The sequence below is a fragment of the Oreochromis aureus genome, linkage group 10 (assembly GCF_013358895.1).
Source record: "Oreochromis aureus strain Israel breed Guangdong linkage group 10, ZZ_aureus, whole genome shotgun sequence".
Taxonomy (NCBI): domain Eukaryota; kingdom Metazoa; phylum Chordata; class Actinopteri; order Cichliformes; family Cichlidae; genus Oreochromis; species Oreochromis aureus.
The window spans coordinates 14,353,823-14,369,424 of NC_052951.1; the positions used below are offsets into that span (position 1 = coordinate 14,353,823).

Consider the following 15,602-nt stretch of genomic DNA (forward strand, 5'->3'; position numbering starts at 1 on the left):
GAGGGGCTGCTATTGTGTGTGTGTATGGATAATAGCAAACACTGAAATACATTTTTTGCACACGGCAATGAATTTTGTTCGCTCAAATTCAGCTTTTCTTCGCTCAAAATAAATTTCTCCTCAAAATGCAACACTTGCACCTGCAAACTTTTTTTTTTACGTGCGCTCAAATTTTTTTTTTTACGTGCGCTCAGAATAGTGGGACAAAAATAAGGCCATAGGTAACAGGCATCTCCGAAAATGTTAGAGCACTTATGGAAATATGTGATGTCTTGATGAATCAAGCAGATATTTGAAGTTTACACAGCACCATTCTCGCATGAAAATATCTTAAAAGTTTATTTTGTGACCTATGGCGTTATTTTTGTGCCACAAAACCAGCCAATCACAGACTTGGATGCAAAAATATCTGATTGGCTGTTCTGGTCTCCAATCGGCTCGAAATGACGAAATGCAATATCCCAGAATCCATTTCGTCCAAAACTCAAACGAGGCAGTGGCAGAGAAGCACAGAGTGGCGGAGTTTTAAATATTACTCTTTCTGGGTTACTGTGGCGTTATTTTTGTGCCACTATTCTGAGCGCACGTAAAAAAAAAAGTTGAGCCCGTCCCATCTCGATCAAGTGACGAGGACAACGATGTGACCGTTTCAGGAGATGATAAAATATTTCTTAACACCCCGATAGCTTGCTGAAGAACTCGAGTTTCTTCTCCCCCCTCCATGCTGTCAGACACTTGAAAGTGACCCGCGCGTGCTTCTCAGCCAATCACAGCGGTACAGACACCCAGCCTTCCGTTTCCATTAAACTCCTTCCGTTTCCACTATACTCTTTCATTCACATACATTATTCTCTTGCATACATATATTTTCTTCTGACATGTATGCATTCTCTGCTTACATACATATATTATTTGTGAGATTAAATGCATACTGAATGCATGTAAATGAGAGCAAAATGTAGGAATGCATAAATGAAAATGTATGTATGTGAGAGTGAAAATATATGTATGTGAGAGTGAAAATATATATGTGTGTGAAAGAAGAATGTATGTGTGTGAGAGTGAAAGAATGAAAATATATGTATGTGAGAGTGAAAATATATGTGTGTGAAAGAAGAATGTATGTGTGTGAGAGTGAAAATATATGTGTGTGAAAGAAGAATGTATGTGTGTGAGAGTGAAAGAATGAATTTTGGCTTGTACGGCCCCTCATACTTTTTTATTAAAGTGCACATGGTCACATGCTGTTTATATAAACTAATCACTCATCTCTGCGACTAACAATAGTGACAGCCGCTTTCTTGTAGTCAAACTGCCCTTCCCTCAACTGATGTTCCTTAGACCTCAGTCACACAGGCCTAGAGACTGGTCAGCAACCCCCTGACCACCTCTGGTTACTAGGGAAAATCATGATGCCACTAGATGAAATCAGTCACAAAGATGGTTTCTGCACCAAAAACCATCTCGCAATTACTTTGGTTGCTATCAGATTGCCAGGGTTGTGTGTAGTTTGTATGGAAGGTGGCCACTTGCATGCAAACACTTGCTAACTAACCACCAAGCAGTAGTGAAAAGAAAAAGTGTGATGCAAACCAGAAAGTGTTTGCCTTAAAAGTGTGCCTTGCTGCTGAGCCCAACATTTTTCCAAAAGTACAATTTTCACTTTGAAGGCAAACGGCCTACGTTTCCTCTTTGCATTACAGCAGTAAGTGAGTCTTTGCAGACAAGTTAGCATCTTCCATGCAAAGTACATGTAACCGCAGCAGTCAGCTCGCGGCAAAATCAGTAAAATACAAAGAAGGTTTTCTATGCAGCACTGTATACACTTTGGCAACCAATGTCACCTAGCGACAGCAAGTAGCTTCCTGCAACTACTTTTCAGCCATTCAGGGAATAGACATTTTTCACTAGCAAGCAGTGGTTACCGTTGAGTCACCTACTGGTCTTTAGGCAACCACCAGCAAACACTCACTGGTAGTTGTCAGGCAGTTTCCACCCAGTCTCAAGGCCTACAGACCTAGAGGATTAAAAAAATGTCTACAAAGTCTACAAGTCTGCATGTTTGTTACTTCAAGCTGTGGTATACCTCTTTTTTTAATAATCCAGTCATAAACTGCATGGTAGAGAAAGTGACATCAGTCAATGGTTTGTAATCTTGCCCTTTTTTCTCAATAAAACGAACACCATTTCTAAACACTTGCTACAATGTCCCTTGGCAGTCATCCTGCTACTTTAGTTTTGTTGAAAGTGCACAAATAATGTGTCGAATAAACAAAGCTGTAAATCTCTTACTCTTCGTTCATGAGTTAAGATTACCTCAGGAACTCAGACACAGGGATGCATATTTCATGTTGATGCGCTGGTCCGTTTCTTGTTTTTCTGCATGCAACACTTTTTAGTACCAGATGGAGGCCATTTACAAGCCAAACCCAAAATAATGGGCTTTAGTCATGCATCTCTTAGCAGCACTTGACTTTGCAGTGTTTTAATTTATCATGACTATATATCCCTTATATACCTTAAAAAGCAATTCCTTTCTTTTAAGTAGTGTTTTTCCCTTTCTTGCCCACTTTCTAATTACTAAATGCAAATGTATGCTGCAGCCACTGTGGATGCTGAACCTCTAGATATAAACTTCTCATGGATCAACGTCTTTTTATCTGTCCACAGGAATACTGCATTAGGTGTGAAACAGTTCCCTCCAACCTTAGCGCACTGACTCAAGAGTTACAAGAACATGATACCACACCAGCCCCCCACCCAGCAAACACTGCCAATATTTCCCTGTGATAAAAGAGTCTACATTACACACAACTGTGTTAAAATCCAGCTCACGGTCCTTTATAAAGTTCCATCTCTTCTAAAAGTTTAAATCCAATCATCTAGTTGGTTTTTCTGTTTAATCTAATCTCTGCAAAGTAAAGTGCCAGCCATACCATATTAAAGAGTTATAAGAGTGGAGGAATTATTTTGTGGGCTGTTGTGCACATGAACGTGTTAGTGGCAGGTGGCTCCTACTCCAGGAGAACCTGATGATATACTGAGAGGGGTGGGAGATGGGTGGGGGTTTACCTTCTCCGTCCTCATCATGCGTCTCGGTGGCTTCAATGGCTTCAATGGTGGCTGAGGGGGGAGGAGGGGATCGGGTTACTCCTGATTAAGCCATGCAAATGTAAAATGCAGCCCCAGCGAAAAAGGCAGCTCGTGTTAGGCCGGATGAGATATTGGCAATGCAGCCAAACTCAGAGGAGCGCCATGCATTAGTACTGAGAGAAATACTGTCAATCTGGGGTTAGAAAAATTGTATGAAAAATAATTAAGACAGAGGCATGAAGAAAGAAACTGTGAGGAACAATAAGATGGCAGAAGTAGTAGGCTGAGAAAAAAAAAAAATATATATATATATATACATACATATATATATACATATATTAGATACAATGACAGAAATAACTTGTAGTTGCTTAGCACTATATTCAATTCCTTTGTTTTTCCTGATTTAAAAAACTGAATTTTAAAGTTTAAATCTTTTTCATCTTATACAGAAAAAAAAGACCAGTAGGGTCATTTGTAATCGTACACTGTGAAATAAAAAAAATTCAAAGACTGTGCCAGTAGTTAGTTTAGGAGTGACTTCAAAAAGTGAGACATTAGGCTTCACATAGATTTGCATGTTGTTTTGTTTCTGGAACTAATACCTTTGCTGTAACAGCTTGGCTGTGCCATATGACAATCTGAGCTCAAACATCACCTTTATAAAACCAAACTTTCAAAATAATGGATAAAAAGCCTGTTAGGTGGCATCATTGTCATATTTCTAAAAAATGATAATACCTAGTTTTGAGAGTTTCATGTCTGTTTTCTTAAATTAATTGTTAAATGTATAAACAGTCTGGCCCCAAAGTGTATTTCTACCAGGGGTGTAATTTCCAGGGGGGTTAGGGGGGTTATGACCCCCCCAATAAAATTATGAATTATCTTGCATAAATAGGCTACATTTAAAGGAAGGAAAGTAATTGCATTTCTAGGACTAATTATACTATAATTTCATAATTATTTATATTTTTGGAATTTACGTATCCATATATTTAAATTATTTATCTGTCTTACACTATATTTTTCTAGTACTGTATTGCCATTTAATTTAATTGCACGCTGTAAATCTTTACAGTGCTTCATGGGCATAAAAGCCCAAAGAGGGACATTGTTTTGGAAATAAGCAATGTCTATAAACAGGGGTGCACCAGTGTTTGAGTACATAAGATTTTCTGGAGGAGGACAGACATTTGTTTAGAACTCTTAAAGATGTCGAAGAAGCAAGCTCCTTTAAGCAATTACTTTGGTGTTCCCCCACCTCCAAAGAAATGTCAGAAGGAGTCTGAACCGCAAAAGAAGGCGTATTCTCGGAAAAGTGGTTGCAGGAGGTGAGCTGGCTTCAAACAAATGATGAACGCACAGAGATATGGAGCAGAATATGCTGTGAAAATCCCACTCTAGCGGACAAAAACAGTGCCTTTTATATGTAGGCAAACGCGCGCTGCAACTTCTTATCTGGTGCGCGTCTTTTATTTTGACAGCGCATGTGCACCTGCACTTATCTGCACCCCTGTCTATAAACTTTATTTGCATCACATCAGTTCTGAACAAAATAAATACATAAATAAAATAAAAGTGGTGTGCTGCTGTGAATTAGTTTTACTGCCACCTATAAATAAGTCTCAAAAAAGCACAGCAGCTTAAATGTTAGGTCTGAACTTTGAATTCAAGACAACTTGTTCTGAGCACTGATGCAGTTGTCTTGCGTATTTGTATGACTGTCATCATGTGAAACTATTAAAAAAACTGGAAGACTGGACCTTTACGTTAACTTAGGCTCTTCTGTTAAGAACATCAGTCAGAGGCTAAAACAAAGCTAACTTAATTTAAGGTAGAGAAGTAAAAAAGACAGAAGAGAGACAGTTTGAGAGATAAGAGTCATGGAGGGGACTGATGTCGGTCATGAAGAGAATGATGGCGAACAGGCTTAGGCCCGGCCTCGTACTCACCACTCTGCAGTGTCTGTCTGCCTCCAGAAAGAACCCCGCTTGGCAGCATGCCAGTGGGCGTCAGGCCCTTAAGCGTCAACACATTTTCACTCTCCTCTCTGCAGGACAGACAGAGGCCAGCAAACAGATTAGAAAATGCAGCTGAACGATTTTACTGGATGCCCCCACTCTCATAACAGTAGATATACATACAGAGTGCACTCTATATTGAAAATTTTTTGGGGGGGAAATCATACCTCCATACACGTGTAAATAATGTACCTGAGAACAGAGAACATTTTGGCCATCTTCCCGATAGCGCGGATCTTGTTTCTGATCACCTCCTTGCGTTGTGCAGCTGCGTTGGCTGCAAAGGAACATGTCATTAAAGGCTTTGGTCTCATAAAGCTTTACGGTGCATGAAAAACTTGTTTGAAGCCTTTAGACACAAAGAATGTTCTGTTAATTATCTGTGAACTGATAATAATGTGTGATATTATAATGGGTTCTAGGTCACTGTCATGCTTTACAGCGAGCTCTTTCAAGTTTTCAAAACAGAAAAAAATGCACATTTTTTAGCGAGCGTTCATATAAATATGCTCGAACCATTTGAGTACATGTGATGGGTTTTTTTTGCTGGCTAATAGCTTTTGATGATGAGCTGTAAAGGAATGAAATGTCCAGTAAATTCATTTCTTTCTAGAGTCGTGGGCTGCATAAAATGTCACTAAAGGCCAGCATTGACCGCCACTGTCCACATTTCACTGGGAGATTTACAAAAGGGCGACAAATCAAAGAAAGGCCTCAATCCTCGACCCCTACAACGAGGGGGTTTATTATGCTGTGAAGGTGCATTTTGCTGGCATGGTTTGGGTCCACTTGTCGCCTTCTAGAGAAGGGTTGCTGTAAATCAATACGCAGCTGCTCAGAGTCATCACCTTCATCGTATTGACAAGTTTAAAAATAGTGTAAAACTGCAATGGCCTTAACAGTCTCCACATCTTGAACCCTTTTCTGGAGATTCAAGATTGACGTGTTAGGGCATTTTCACACCAGGAATTCGTTTACTGTGGTTTAAATCAGTCGAAGAGTTTGTAAACTTGTAGCCTTTAACCTGCGTTTTTGTTTCTTTTCACACAGAGGAAACTCCAAGCGAACTGCATTAGCTCAATACAAACCACGTGAGGACAAGCAAGTATGTTTGAAATCAGACATACACTACCTCCTCTAAAGCGTCTCTGTGTGGTTGTTTTTGTCCACAAACCTGTGATTACTGTGTTCATCAATCAATGTTAATATTACCATAATGAGATACAATATGTTAGCCTTTCCTTCAATATTTCACAGATCTGTAGTTTAGTGTATGAAAAGTTTAAATGAACAATAATAAATACTAAAAAATGAAAAATGGCATGTTTATTTACAAAACATCTTACCATCAAAAATCTCATCTTCATCATTCATGAGTTCATCATCAGAGCAAATGCTCAGCACATTCACCAGCATTTCTGTGACTAGGATAAAAAATAGAGAGTGCAACAAAGGTAAAGTCACTGAGCAACGAGCCGTGGAGAAAACCGACCAAGTTGTTCCAAATAAACCAAATAAACCCAGACAAATACAAATACCTTTTTCTCCAACGAACGGCAGAGACCAGGTGAAGACATCCATGAAGTTGGGCAGCCAGTAGGGATGGGGTGAGCAGTTGAACTGTCGGATGTTCATGACATTATTTTCATATTTCAGTACGGCAGCTGTTGGGGCAGGTGAGACACAGAAGAGGAAAACTTTCCATAAAGTCTCATAACATTTTATGGCATTAATATGTAGTTATAGACCTGGTGAAGGCAACATAAAATTCCTTTTACATAGATCCATAGAGCAGATATGAAGTATTCATATAAAAGAGATTAGAGTTCATTAAAATGTCTGACGAATAATTTGATAAAATTCCATTGAAGTTTATTTATATAGCATCAAATCACATAAATGGTCGCCTCAAGGTGCTCAAGGAGTGCAAGGTAGAGAGAAAACCCCAAAAATCAGATGAACCTCTGTGAGCACGCAGTGATTTAATGGCATGCTGCAGTGGTATATAAATGTGAGAAGAGGTGAGTAGGTATGAAATGCTTAGTGTATCATAGGAAGTCCTGCAGCAGTCTGAACCTACAGCAGCATTACTAAGGGACGGTTCAGGGTCACCTGGTCCACCCTAACTGTAAGCTTGATCTAAAAGGAAAGTTTTAAGCCTAATCGGAAAATTAGAGAGTGCATATGTCATCCTGAATCCAAACGGGGAGCTGGTTCCACTGAAGAGGAGACTAGAAGTTAAAGGCTTTGCCTCTCATTCTACTTTTAACTATCCTAGTATCACAAGTAAGCCAGAAGGCAAAGGGGGAAAGTGCTCTATTAGGATAGGGTAGTGCTACGGGGTCTTTAAGGTATGAAAGGGCCTGATTATTTATCATCTTGTATGTGAGGATAAGGATTTCTAAATTAGAATAGCAAGCTTATCCAGATTTCAGATTCAGTAGTGCCACTGCTGCCCAGTGAAAGCATGATGTAGCGAGTAGAAGGCCAATATTTAACATATGGTATATTAAAACTCTACTGAGTGAGGTAATCATTTGTTAACTTTCCAGCTACATACAAGCGAGTTAGAGTTAAGACACTGCTTGGCACTCTGCCTCTGTCTGTTCAGCTGTGATACACTCTGCTACATGTGTTGCTCACAGCCCTGACAATACTGTAAACAATGGAGTCGGAGCAGCTCTGCTGGACAGGGTAGTAACTTTATTTCTCTGCATCTCCGTTGATGCATAGCAACTACAGCATATCACAGTTGTGATTAAAATCATTTAATGATAATAACTGTAACACATCTTTACCACAACTCAAGCAGTCATAGAATAGTTTTAATCTTGAGTATTATTTGATTTAAATAAGCCTATTGGAGATAAATTTACATACTTTTGTTGTGTTAATATCCTTCTCCAGAATTATTAAGCTTCAGTTTGAGATTCATTCTGACGTGTCCTCAGAGGAACCATAACATGTTTATACTCAGTGATGTTAAAGAGAGGGGAGAAAAATAAAATAAAGTCAGCCACTAGATGGCCTAGTAGAGGCAGGGGACTGCTGACACTGTTATATCAGGAGGAATAAAGCCACATGGAGATAGTCAGCAATGCCGACAGTCCCTCCCACGTTCCCCATCTATCATAGCCTATGGCAACCAAGACACAGATCTGAGAACACAAACAAACGGGGCCTCCCTGATGCATTCTTATGCCTGCACACAGCTACATGCAGTTGCACTAACTCGTGCACTGCAGTTTGTATTGTTAAAAACATTTTAATACGTAAGTCTGAGGAGCCCATTGGCAATCTTTTTAATCAGATGTAGGGCCACTTTTTAAGGTTTGCCAAAATGTGCTTTTGATGATCTACAAATCTGTTGTTATTTTTCATCAGTTAGTTGCAATCTAGATTCAGCTAAAATGCCGGGGTAGCAGGTGTTCCACTGGAGGAATCTCTCTCCTTTCCAGCAGCATACTTTACTATTCTCTGTTGCAACATTTAATAAACGAACATGTTCATTCTACATAACGTAATATAATTCGGACCCATATTTGTCATTCTGAATAAAAACAGCAGCAAGAAAGCAACACAATATCGCACACAGGGAAAAAAACCCCAACAGAACTGCACATGATGATGAAAAATGGGGCAGAAACAGATGAAGGGATATTCTGACCTTTGTTATTGTAAACATCCAGGTAGTTTGGCGCTGAGAAGATGGTAATGAGGGATGGGAATCCAGTCGTCTGACTTTTACGGTACATCCGGTAGCTTCAAGGCCATTACGTGGAGGTGAAGACAGAAGAAAAGCAGAGCATTGCTCTTAAATAGGTAAACATTCATTTATTTTTGTTTGTGCGCATAGGTGTGTCTTTCCGTGCTTTTTGTAGCGATTACATACCCAGCATCCTGTGCTTCGTGCGCTCGGATTATGGATAATAAGTTATTGCTCTGTAGGAACTCACATACAGCTGGATAACTGAAAGATAGTCAATGAAAACTGTGTTAAGAGGCGGCAACAAAACTTTAACACCAGGTAAAAATAACAGAGTGGTGCTAGCAACAGAGAATGGGAGTGACTTGGTATAACTTTATTTAAGGTGTGACTTACTAATTCATATCTGGTTTCACTCACCAGGTCTGTCACTCTCAGATTTCTACACGGGTGATGCAAGTGTGTGAAAAAGCATCTGATATCTACCTGGTGTGATAAAATAAATATATAAAACCCAGTAAGCGGCGGTCAGACCTTCCTGCCTCTCAGCCCCGTCCTGACAGGAAACGTGCAGCTGAGACTGTGGCTGCTTTGTTTGTCTATGTAGTGCTTCGCAAAAAAGGGCTGCTTCACTCCGTATCTTTGTGTGCACTGTTCTGTATATCAAAGTTCAATTCCTTATAATCATCTCACCTTATTGAACTGGAAGTGTTTGAGGTGTTTCTGTCAACTAGAGTTGATATTTTTATTCTGCCATTACTCCAAACATCTCAGAAATGATAACAAATGTGGGGTCTCCCAGGCAGTGTTAGTGAGGGAAAAACTATAAATGGACTTAAAGCATCTGCTTCAAACACTTTGGTGCTGGGTAAGGTGTCCTCAGAGGTCTTGTAAAGCAGGCCAGAGCACAAAAAAGACCGATAGCATATTAGGCAGGAGTGCTCATAATGTTCAGCCTATTAGTGTATGTGTTTCAGCTACAGCTATAAAAACAACATCAACAAAAACCATGTTAAATGAGTATAATCTCAAATGGAACCTACTTGATCCAGTCCTTGATTTTACTGTCACACAACCTCTCTAGTTCTGCTTATGACACGTTCATTTCCAAAAAACTAATTAAAATGTGGCTAATAGTGGTATTCCTTATTGGTTTATGTATTTTTTTCTAGCCAGATGGACAAGGATTTGTCCCATGGAGACTAACAATGCTAACACACGACTTCCAGTGTTACAGTTCAGGCCAGAGTTTCATAGCCATGAATCATAGAGCAGTGCATCAGACCTCCCTAACACAGGAGGGAGAAATAATGAGAAGTGGATCACCTTCAGCTACCAGCCACAGTAGGGTACATTTAGCAGCTATCACCTGAGATTTGTAACACCCGAAAGGTTGTCATTCAAAAATCACATTATCTCTTCAAACTCAGTCTTGTAGATTTAAAAAAAAAAGAAAAAAGAAAAAAGAAAAGGGGATTTTAGAGAACAGTTTAATTAGCCCTTTTAAATGCAACAATTACTGTCCTCGATTCAACATCACCTCAATCTGTCACTTCTCTAAAAAGTTTTTTTAAAGTCCTTTGTGATCTCTTTATTTCAGCTGCTGCTTTCAAGAAGTTACAAGAATGATATATTTTAGTCCCTCAGTTCCAGCTACACACCTCGCACACATCGCAAACTAGGCTGTTTCCAGTTTAATTGATTGGCATTCACTCTCTCTTACCCTGATGTTCTTCCATTGACCTATCACAGACAACAGCTGTAGATACCGAAGGGCCTAACATTACAAAACAGCTCCAATATATGGACCCCAGATGTTGGTGGGTTCAGCTTTTCATACACGAATGTTCACCAAATGCAGTTCTTTTAAACAACTACTAGGGGATGAGGGGTGTAGTTGAAAACGACATCCTGACCTATTGAGGTTTTGTAGACATGTGACCACTAACTTGTTGGCCATTTTGAACATGACAATCATGGCGACAATGTAGGCTCAATTGAATAAGGCATGTCTACAAACAGCAGTAAAACTACGAGCTGAGCTGTATTAAAACTTGAATAAGTGTAACATTAAATGGAAACTATTTGCCTTTAAAGTAAAAGCTGTGCTTTTTAAAACATTCACAAGCTCTGAAGCACAAATTTTACTTTGAACATTATCCTTCTCCACTTCCAGATTGCCTTGCACTTTTTCAAGTTTTACTACTGCTTGGCTGATAGATAAAGTGTTTGCAGACAAACATGCAGGCAACCATGGCAATCTGCTGGGAGGTTTTTGGTTCACCGCCTTCTTTGCAACTGATTTCACCCATTGAGAGCCAACAACCTCCGGGAACTACTGCAAACCAATTGGGGAATGTTTCCCTAGCAACCAGTGGTTGTACTGCATCTAATCTGGTGAACAAATCTCAAACAATGTGCACATAAAGTCATGGTATGAAACCTCAATAGAAGTCTAAACAGATTTCGACCTTAATGAAAAAACTTTGCTGGTGATTTTATGGTCTCAGTCACTCATTTTGGGGCCTGTTGAATAAAACATGAAGTCCATTTTATAAAATCTCCTTACTCTAAATGTCCGAACGGGTGTGTTTATTGGCTAACAACTTGTGATCAACAAGTCATTAGCCAATAAGATCAAGCTCTCGCTCATCACATCCAGTTTCAGAACACAGAGAGAGTGAAAACGTTCATCTCCGGGACTTAAAATGGGACTTCATTTAATGTGACGTTGGCTACATCCATGTTGTACTGTTATATCTATATTGTTAGTTAATCTCTCCACTATGCTTTGATATATAACTAGTTAGCTAGTTTTGTCTAAAATAGAAATATCTTCACTTTACACTGATAATCGTCAGAAAAGTAGCTGCTTTGAAAAGCTTGATTGAAATTATTCAAAACATGTAAACATAATCGCTTCAGCGCGTTCATCTTTCTCCGAATCTCTACAACATAACCCTCCCCAGCAACGATCCTCTCCTCCTGCACTTCCCTAAAGTCTCTGCCATCCTTGGACCCATCAAACTTTCAGAAGTGTTTAAAATATTTAAGCGCTCAAAGGTTTGTGCCGGAAGAAACAACAAGGAGACTGCTGTGCCCTAAGCACCTGGCGAAACTATGCCATCCACCATATGTAAGTAGGTCGCACGGGCAACCCTCCTTTAGTGGCCAATATACAAACCACAGGATTAGCTTGAACGTATTGAAACCCTTTCCCTTATTGCTGCACCGTTACCGATCTGCAAAACGGTGTTCTCAAAAAATGTTATATAACAGATTCTATTAAAAAACACATCCACAATGCATTTCTGCAGTTTTGCATCACACATACTGAAGATTAAGCCTGTTACAGCTGCAAACAGCATTTTTCTGTTTTGTTTTCTTTCCATGTCGTGTAACAAGATAAAAATAAAGAACTCCTCATGCACTGATGTACGTTTTTTTTCCTTTTCTTTTGTCCGCTCTATCTATTGATTACTGCAAGGGAAAAGAATACCCACACAATGCTTGCCCGCAGCTCACATTCTTTTTCTTGCCTTTGTGAAAACACACAATAATGTGTCGGTGAGCCTGTGAGTGAGAGAGCGCGAGGAATCTGACAAGTGAGTATGAGCGAAAGAGACCGAGAGAGAGATGGAAGTGGCGTGTTGTGAGTGTGAAAGAGTTTTTTTTCCTTTCACCTTAGAAAATCCATCTGCCAGGCTGGTGGTCATTAATCTCATTTCCCCCCACTATAAAAGCTATGAAATCATATAAACATATCCATAATCGCTTAGCTGACTCACACTTTTCTGATTGCACCTTGGCGCATGAGAAATGTTTAGTTAGTGCTTTGATATCATAATAATAAGACTGACAAGAATAAAAGGCCAAGGTAAACAAACATACGATGTGATGTAGTGCCTACACTGTATGAGACAGCAGATTTAATGCAGAACCTTAAATCATATGCAGCATTACTACATCACATTACTGAACAAGATAAGCCTGCACTTATGCATTTCCTCCAAGGCTGAAAAATAAAGTCAATGTACAAGTGCTAAGAACTGCAATTCATCAAAGGTCACTTGAGGAACAAAAAAGGATCCGACTGCAACAACAACAAAAACAACAGAAGAAAAAAAAGAAGCAAATTTCCCTGTATGTGATAACTGTATCACAGAGGAGCCAAAGGCAGGCATGCTGTTCCAAACTATGGGAAAAAAACAATATAATTGCTAACTGCGTTCATGGAACACACATTGGGGAAGTCTAATAATTATATGTGCAAAATGATTTGATCCCCCATGAAACTGAAAGATTTTGTCTAAATTTTTAAGTATTTTTTAAATCCATCCATTCGCTTCCGCATATCCTTTTCAGGGTCGCAGGGGGCACTGGAGCCTATCCCAGCTGTCATAGGGCAAGAGGCGAGGTACACCCTGGACATTCACACCTATGGGCAATTTGGATTAATCAATTAACCTATCCCCACAAACCACATGTCTTTGGACGGTGGGAGAAAGCTGGAGTACCCGGAGGGAACCCACGCAAACACGGGGAGAACACGCAAACTTCACACAGAAAGATCCCAGCCTGATGGTGGAATTGAACTCAGGACCTTCTTGCTGTGCGGCAACAGTGCTAACCACCATGCCACCGTGCTGCCTATTTTAACAGAGAAAGATATTTTTCTTGTTTTTTTCTTATTAATTTTCTTTAGAAAGCATGCATTTATTTATTCTATTTGCAAAGAATAACAGAATGATTTCAGGAAAAAAAAAATACCAGGGTTAATCTTATTAGCCCCCCTGAAAAAACTGACCTTTTTATTGAGTAACTGCACAAACCACTGCTGTGTAATGATGTGCTTTAACTTTGTGATGCTCAAAAGCTTGTGAAATAAAACTGAGGGGTTATCTTCCAATTTATACAGAGTATAAAAACTTGTAAATGTTTGAGCTGTCACTTGAGAAAGCATCGTGCCAAAAACAAAAGAAATCAGTTTTTACTTGAGAAAAAGAATTGTCGATGCTCACAAAGCAGGAGATGGTATCACAGATACCTTGTGAGAAACATCATCAAGGAATTCAGAGAGAGCAGGTCAAAACACTGCTTATGTTTAGAGAAAGAAGGGAGAGGTCAAAAGAAGACCGGCTCCACAGTGAAGCACGGTGGTGGGTCTATTATGCTGTGGGAATGCTTTAATGTGTCTAGAATACAAATTCCCATCAAAGTAGAAGGGATCTCGAAAAAAGGAGGACGTGAAGATTTTGAAAGAAAACATCAATCAGTCAGCAACAAAACTGGCTCTGGGTTATCGCTTTGTCTCCCAACATGACAATGCCCCAAAACAAATGTTGCTCTTTGTTCAGAAGACCAAAGTCGACGTTAATGATGGGGTGATTCAAGCCCTGATTTGAATCCCATTGAATGGGCATGAACTGAAGACCAAGGTCCATACCAGATGACCATCAAATCTAATTAACTGTTAGCATCAGGAGAGATAATAATTTTGAACCCTGGCAGTTTTTTTTTTTTTTTTTTTTTTTTATAATTTTGTGTATGTAAGTAACATAATGTAAAAAATGTGAAAAAGCTGCGACATAAAATTTCTTTCTCAGTTTAACAGCACTTGGGAAATACTTTTAGAAAATATGACATTTTCATAGAGGGGCTAATAATTCTGTCCTCATCTATACCCGACTGCATCTTCGATACACTACTTTTCTTAATCTGCTCGATTTCTATTACATTTTTTGTCATTTGTCAATAATACAGAATGAGGTTCTCTGTGTAGCATGCATCCTGTATGCTTAGCGAGAGTCATAATGATGGAGAGGTACGTTTGAGAGTGAAGGCAGGAACTAAGCCACGGGGAGATAGATGACTATTATAGCAGCAGCCTCCACACATCCACAGAATAATCCTCACTGAGCTCCCATCTCCTGGTGAACAGCTATCAGTGACCATTTAACAGGAGTGAAAGGAGAAGTTAAAACACTTTATTGGCTTCTGCTTGTTCATCTTCACTATTCTCAAGCACCTGCAACTGCTATCCATTTTCCAAAGAATAATATATTGAAGTTCACCTCAGTTTTGTAATATAATCAACACCTTCAGACATTTGAAACTTGCTTTATAAGAGAATTCAACCACAGTAAACAAGTTTATCTTATTGCTGCAAAGAGATCTCATATGTTTAATTGGAGTTGGTTTTATCCTGCGGGGAAACATTAATACAAAAATCTGAAAACCTCTGCTCCTGCAGCAAGGTGATCTCCGAAACACAAATCAGTGTTCTTGAAGCTCAAACAAAAATAAAAAATAAAAATGAAAATGCTTTGGGAATGTTGTAAATGCTATGCAAATTGGACTCTAACACACTAATATACACAAAACTGTCAGAACGGTTTTAAGTTAGGCCTCAGAAGCAGATAAGACTTCTTTAAAACTGTTACAACTGAACAAAAAGGACACTTTCTTAGATATTAGTGTCGGTGCCTGAAAATACACAGGAATTAAATTAAAGATGGGTTATAATGGGAACTACAATTATCCTATACACTCTGTCCAGAATGCCATTTACTCTTTGGTGGAGGAGCAAGTCTTCATGACTTTCTGTGATTTGAGCAGATCTGCAGCTCCCACGCATGGCTCTGTGCTGTTCTGAACCTTCATTAAGAAAACTCTCACCATAACTGCCACCTAATCTCTTCTCCTCACCACCACCTACTTCCACAGCTCTCTTCCATCTCACAACAACATTAGGACAGAGCTCACTCTTCCTCTGACTTCCT

General features: G+C 39.3%; 2 protein-coding genes across 4 annotated transcripts in view; one reads left to right on the forward strand and one right to left on the reverse strand.

The window, feature by feature from the left end:
- brd8a (bromodomain containing 8a) overlaps nt 1-8,936 on the forward strand; it is a 46,347-nt gene extending 37,411 nt beyond the window's left edge. The window contains exons 20-21 of one of the 2 annotated variants that reach the window (XR_005614691.1): nt 6,165-6,219; nt 8,804-8,936. The gene's annotated coding sequence lies outside the window, so the exon portion shown is untranslated. Of the gene's footprint in view, nt 1-6,164; nt 6,405-8,803 lie in introns of those variants that run through there. The other variant, XM_039618845.1, reaches the window with a different exon arrangement.
- The window catches only part of ppp3ca (protein phosphatase 3, catalytic subunit, alpha isozyme), a 31,552-nt gene that overhangs the window by 2,053 nt on the left and 13,897 nt on the right, over nt 1-15,602 (reverse strand). The window contains exons 7-13 of one of the 2 annotated variants that reach the window (XM_031760042.2): nt 9,007-9,084; nt 8,782-8,876; nt 6,653-6,778; nt 6,461-6,538; nt 5,307-5,391; nt 5,046-5,143; nt 3,073-3,123 (exon numbers count right to left, since the gene is read on the reverse strand). In XM_031760042.2, the coding sequence (XP_031615902.1) occupies nt 3,073-3,123; nt 5,046-5,143; nt 5,307-5,391; nt 6,461-6,538; nt 6,653-6,778; nt 8,782-8,876; nt 9,007-9,084 (611 nt within the window). The remainder of the gene's footprint in view (nt 1-3,072; nt 3,124-5,045; nt 5,144-5,306; nt 5,392-6,460; nt 6,539-6,652; nt 6,779-8,781; nt 8,877-9,006; nt 9,085-15,602) is intronic. The other variant, XM_039618847.1, reaches the window with a different exon arrangement.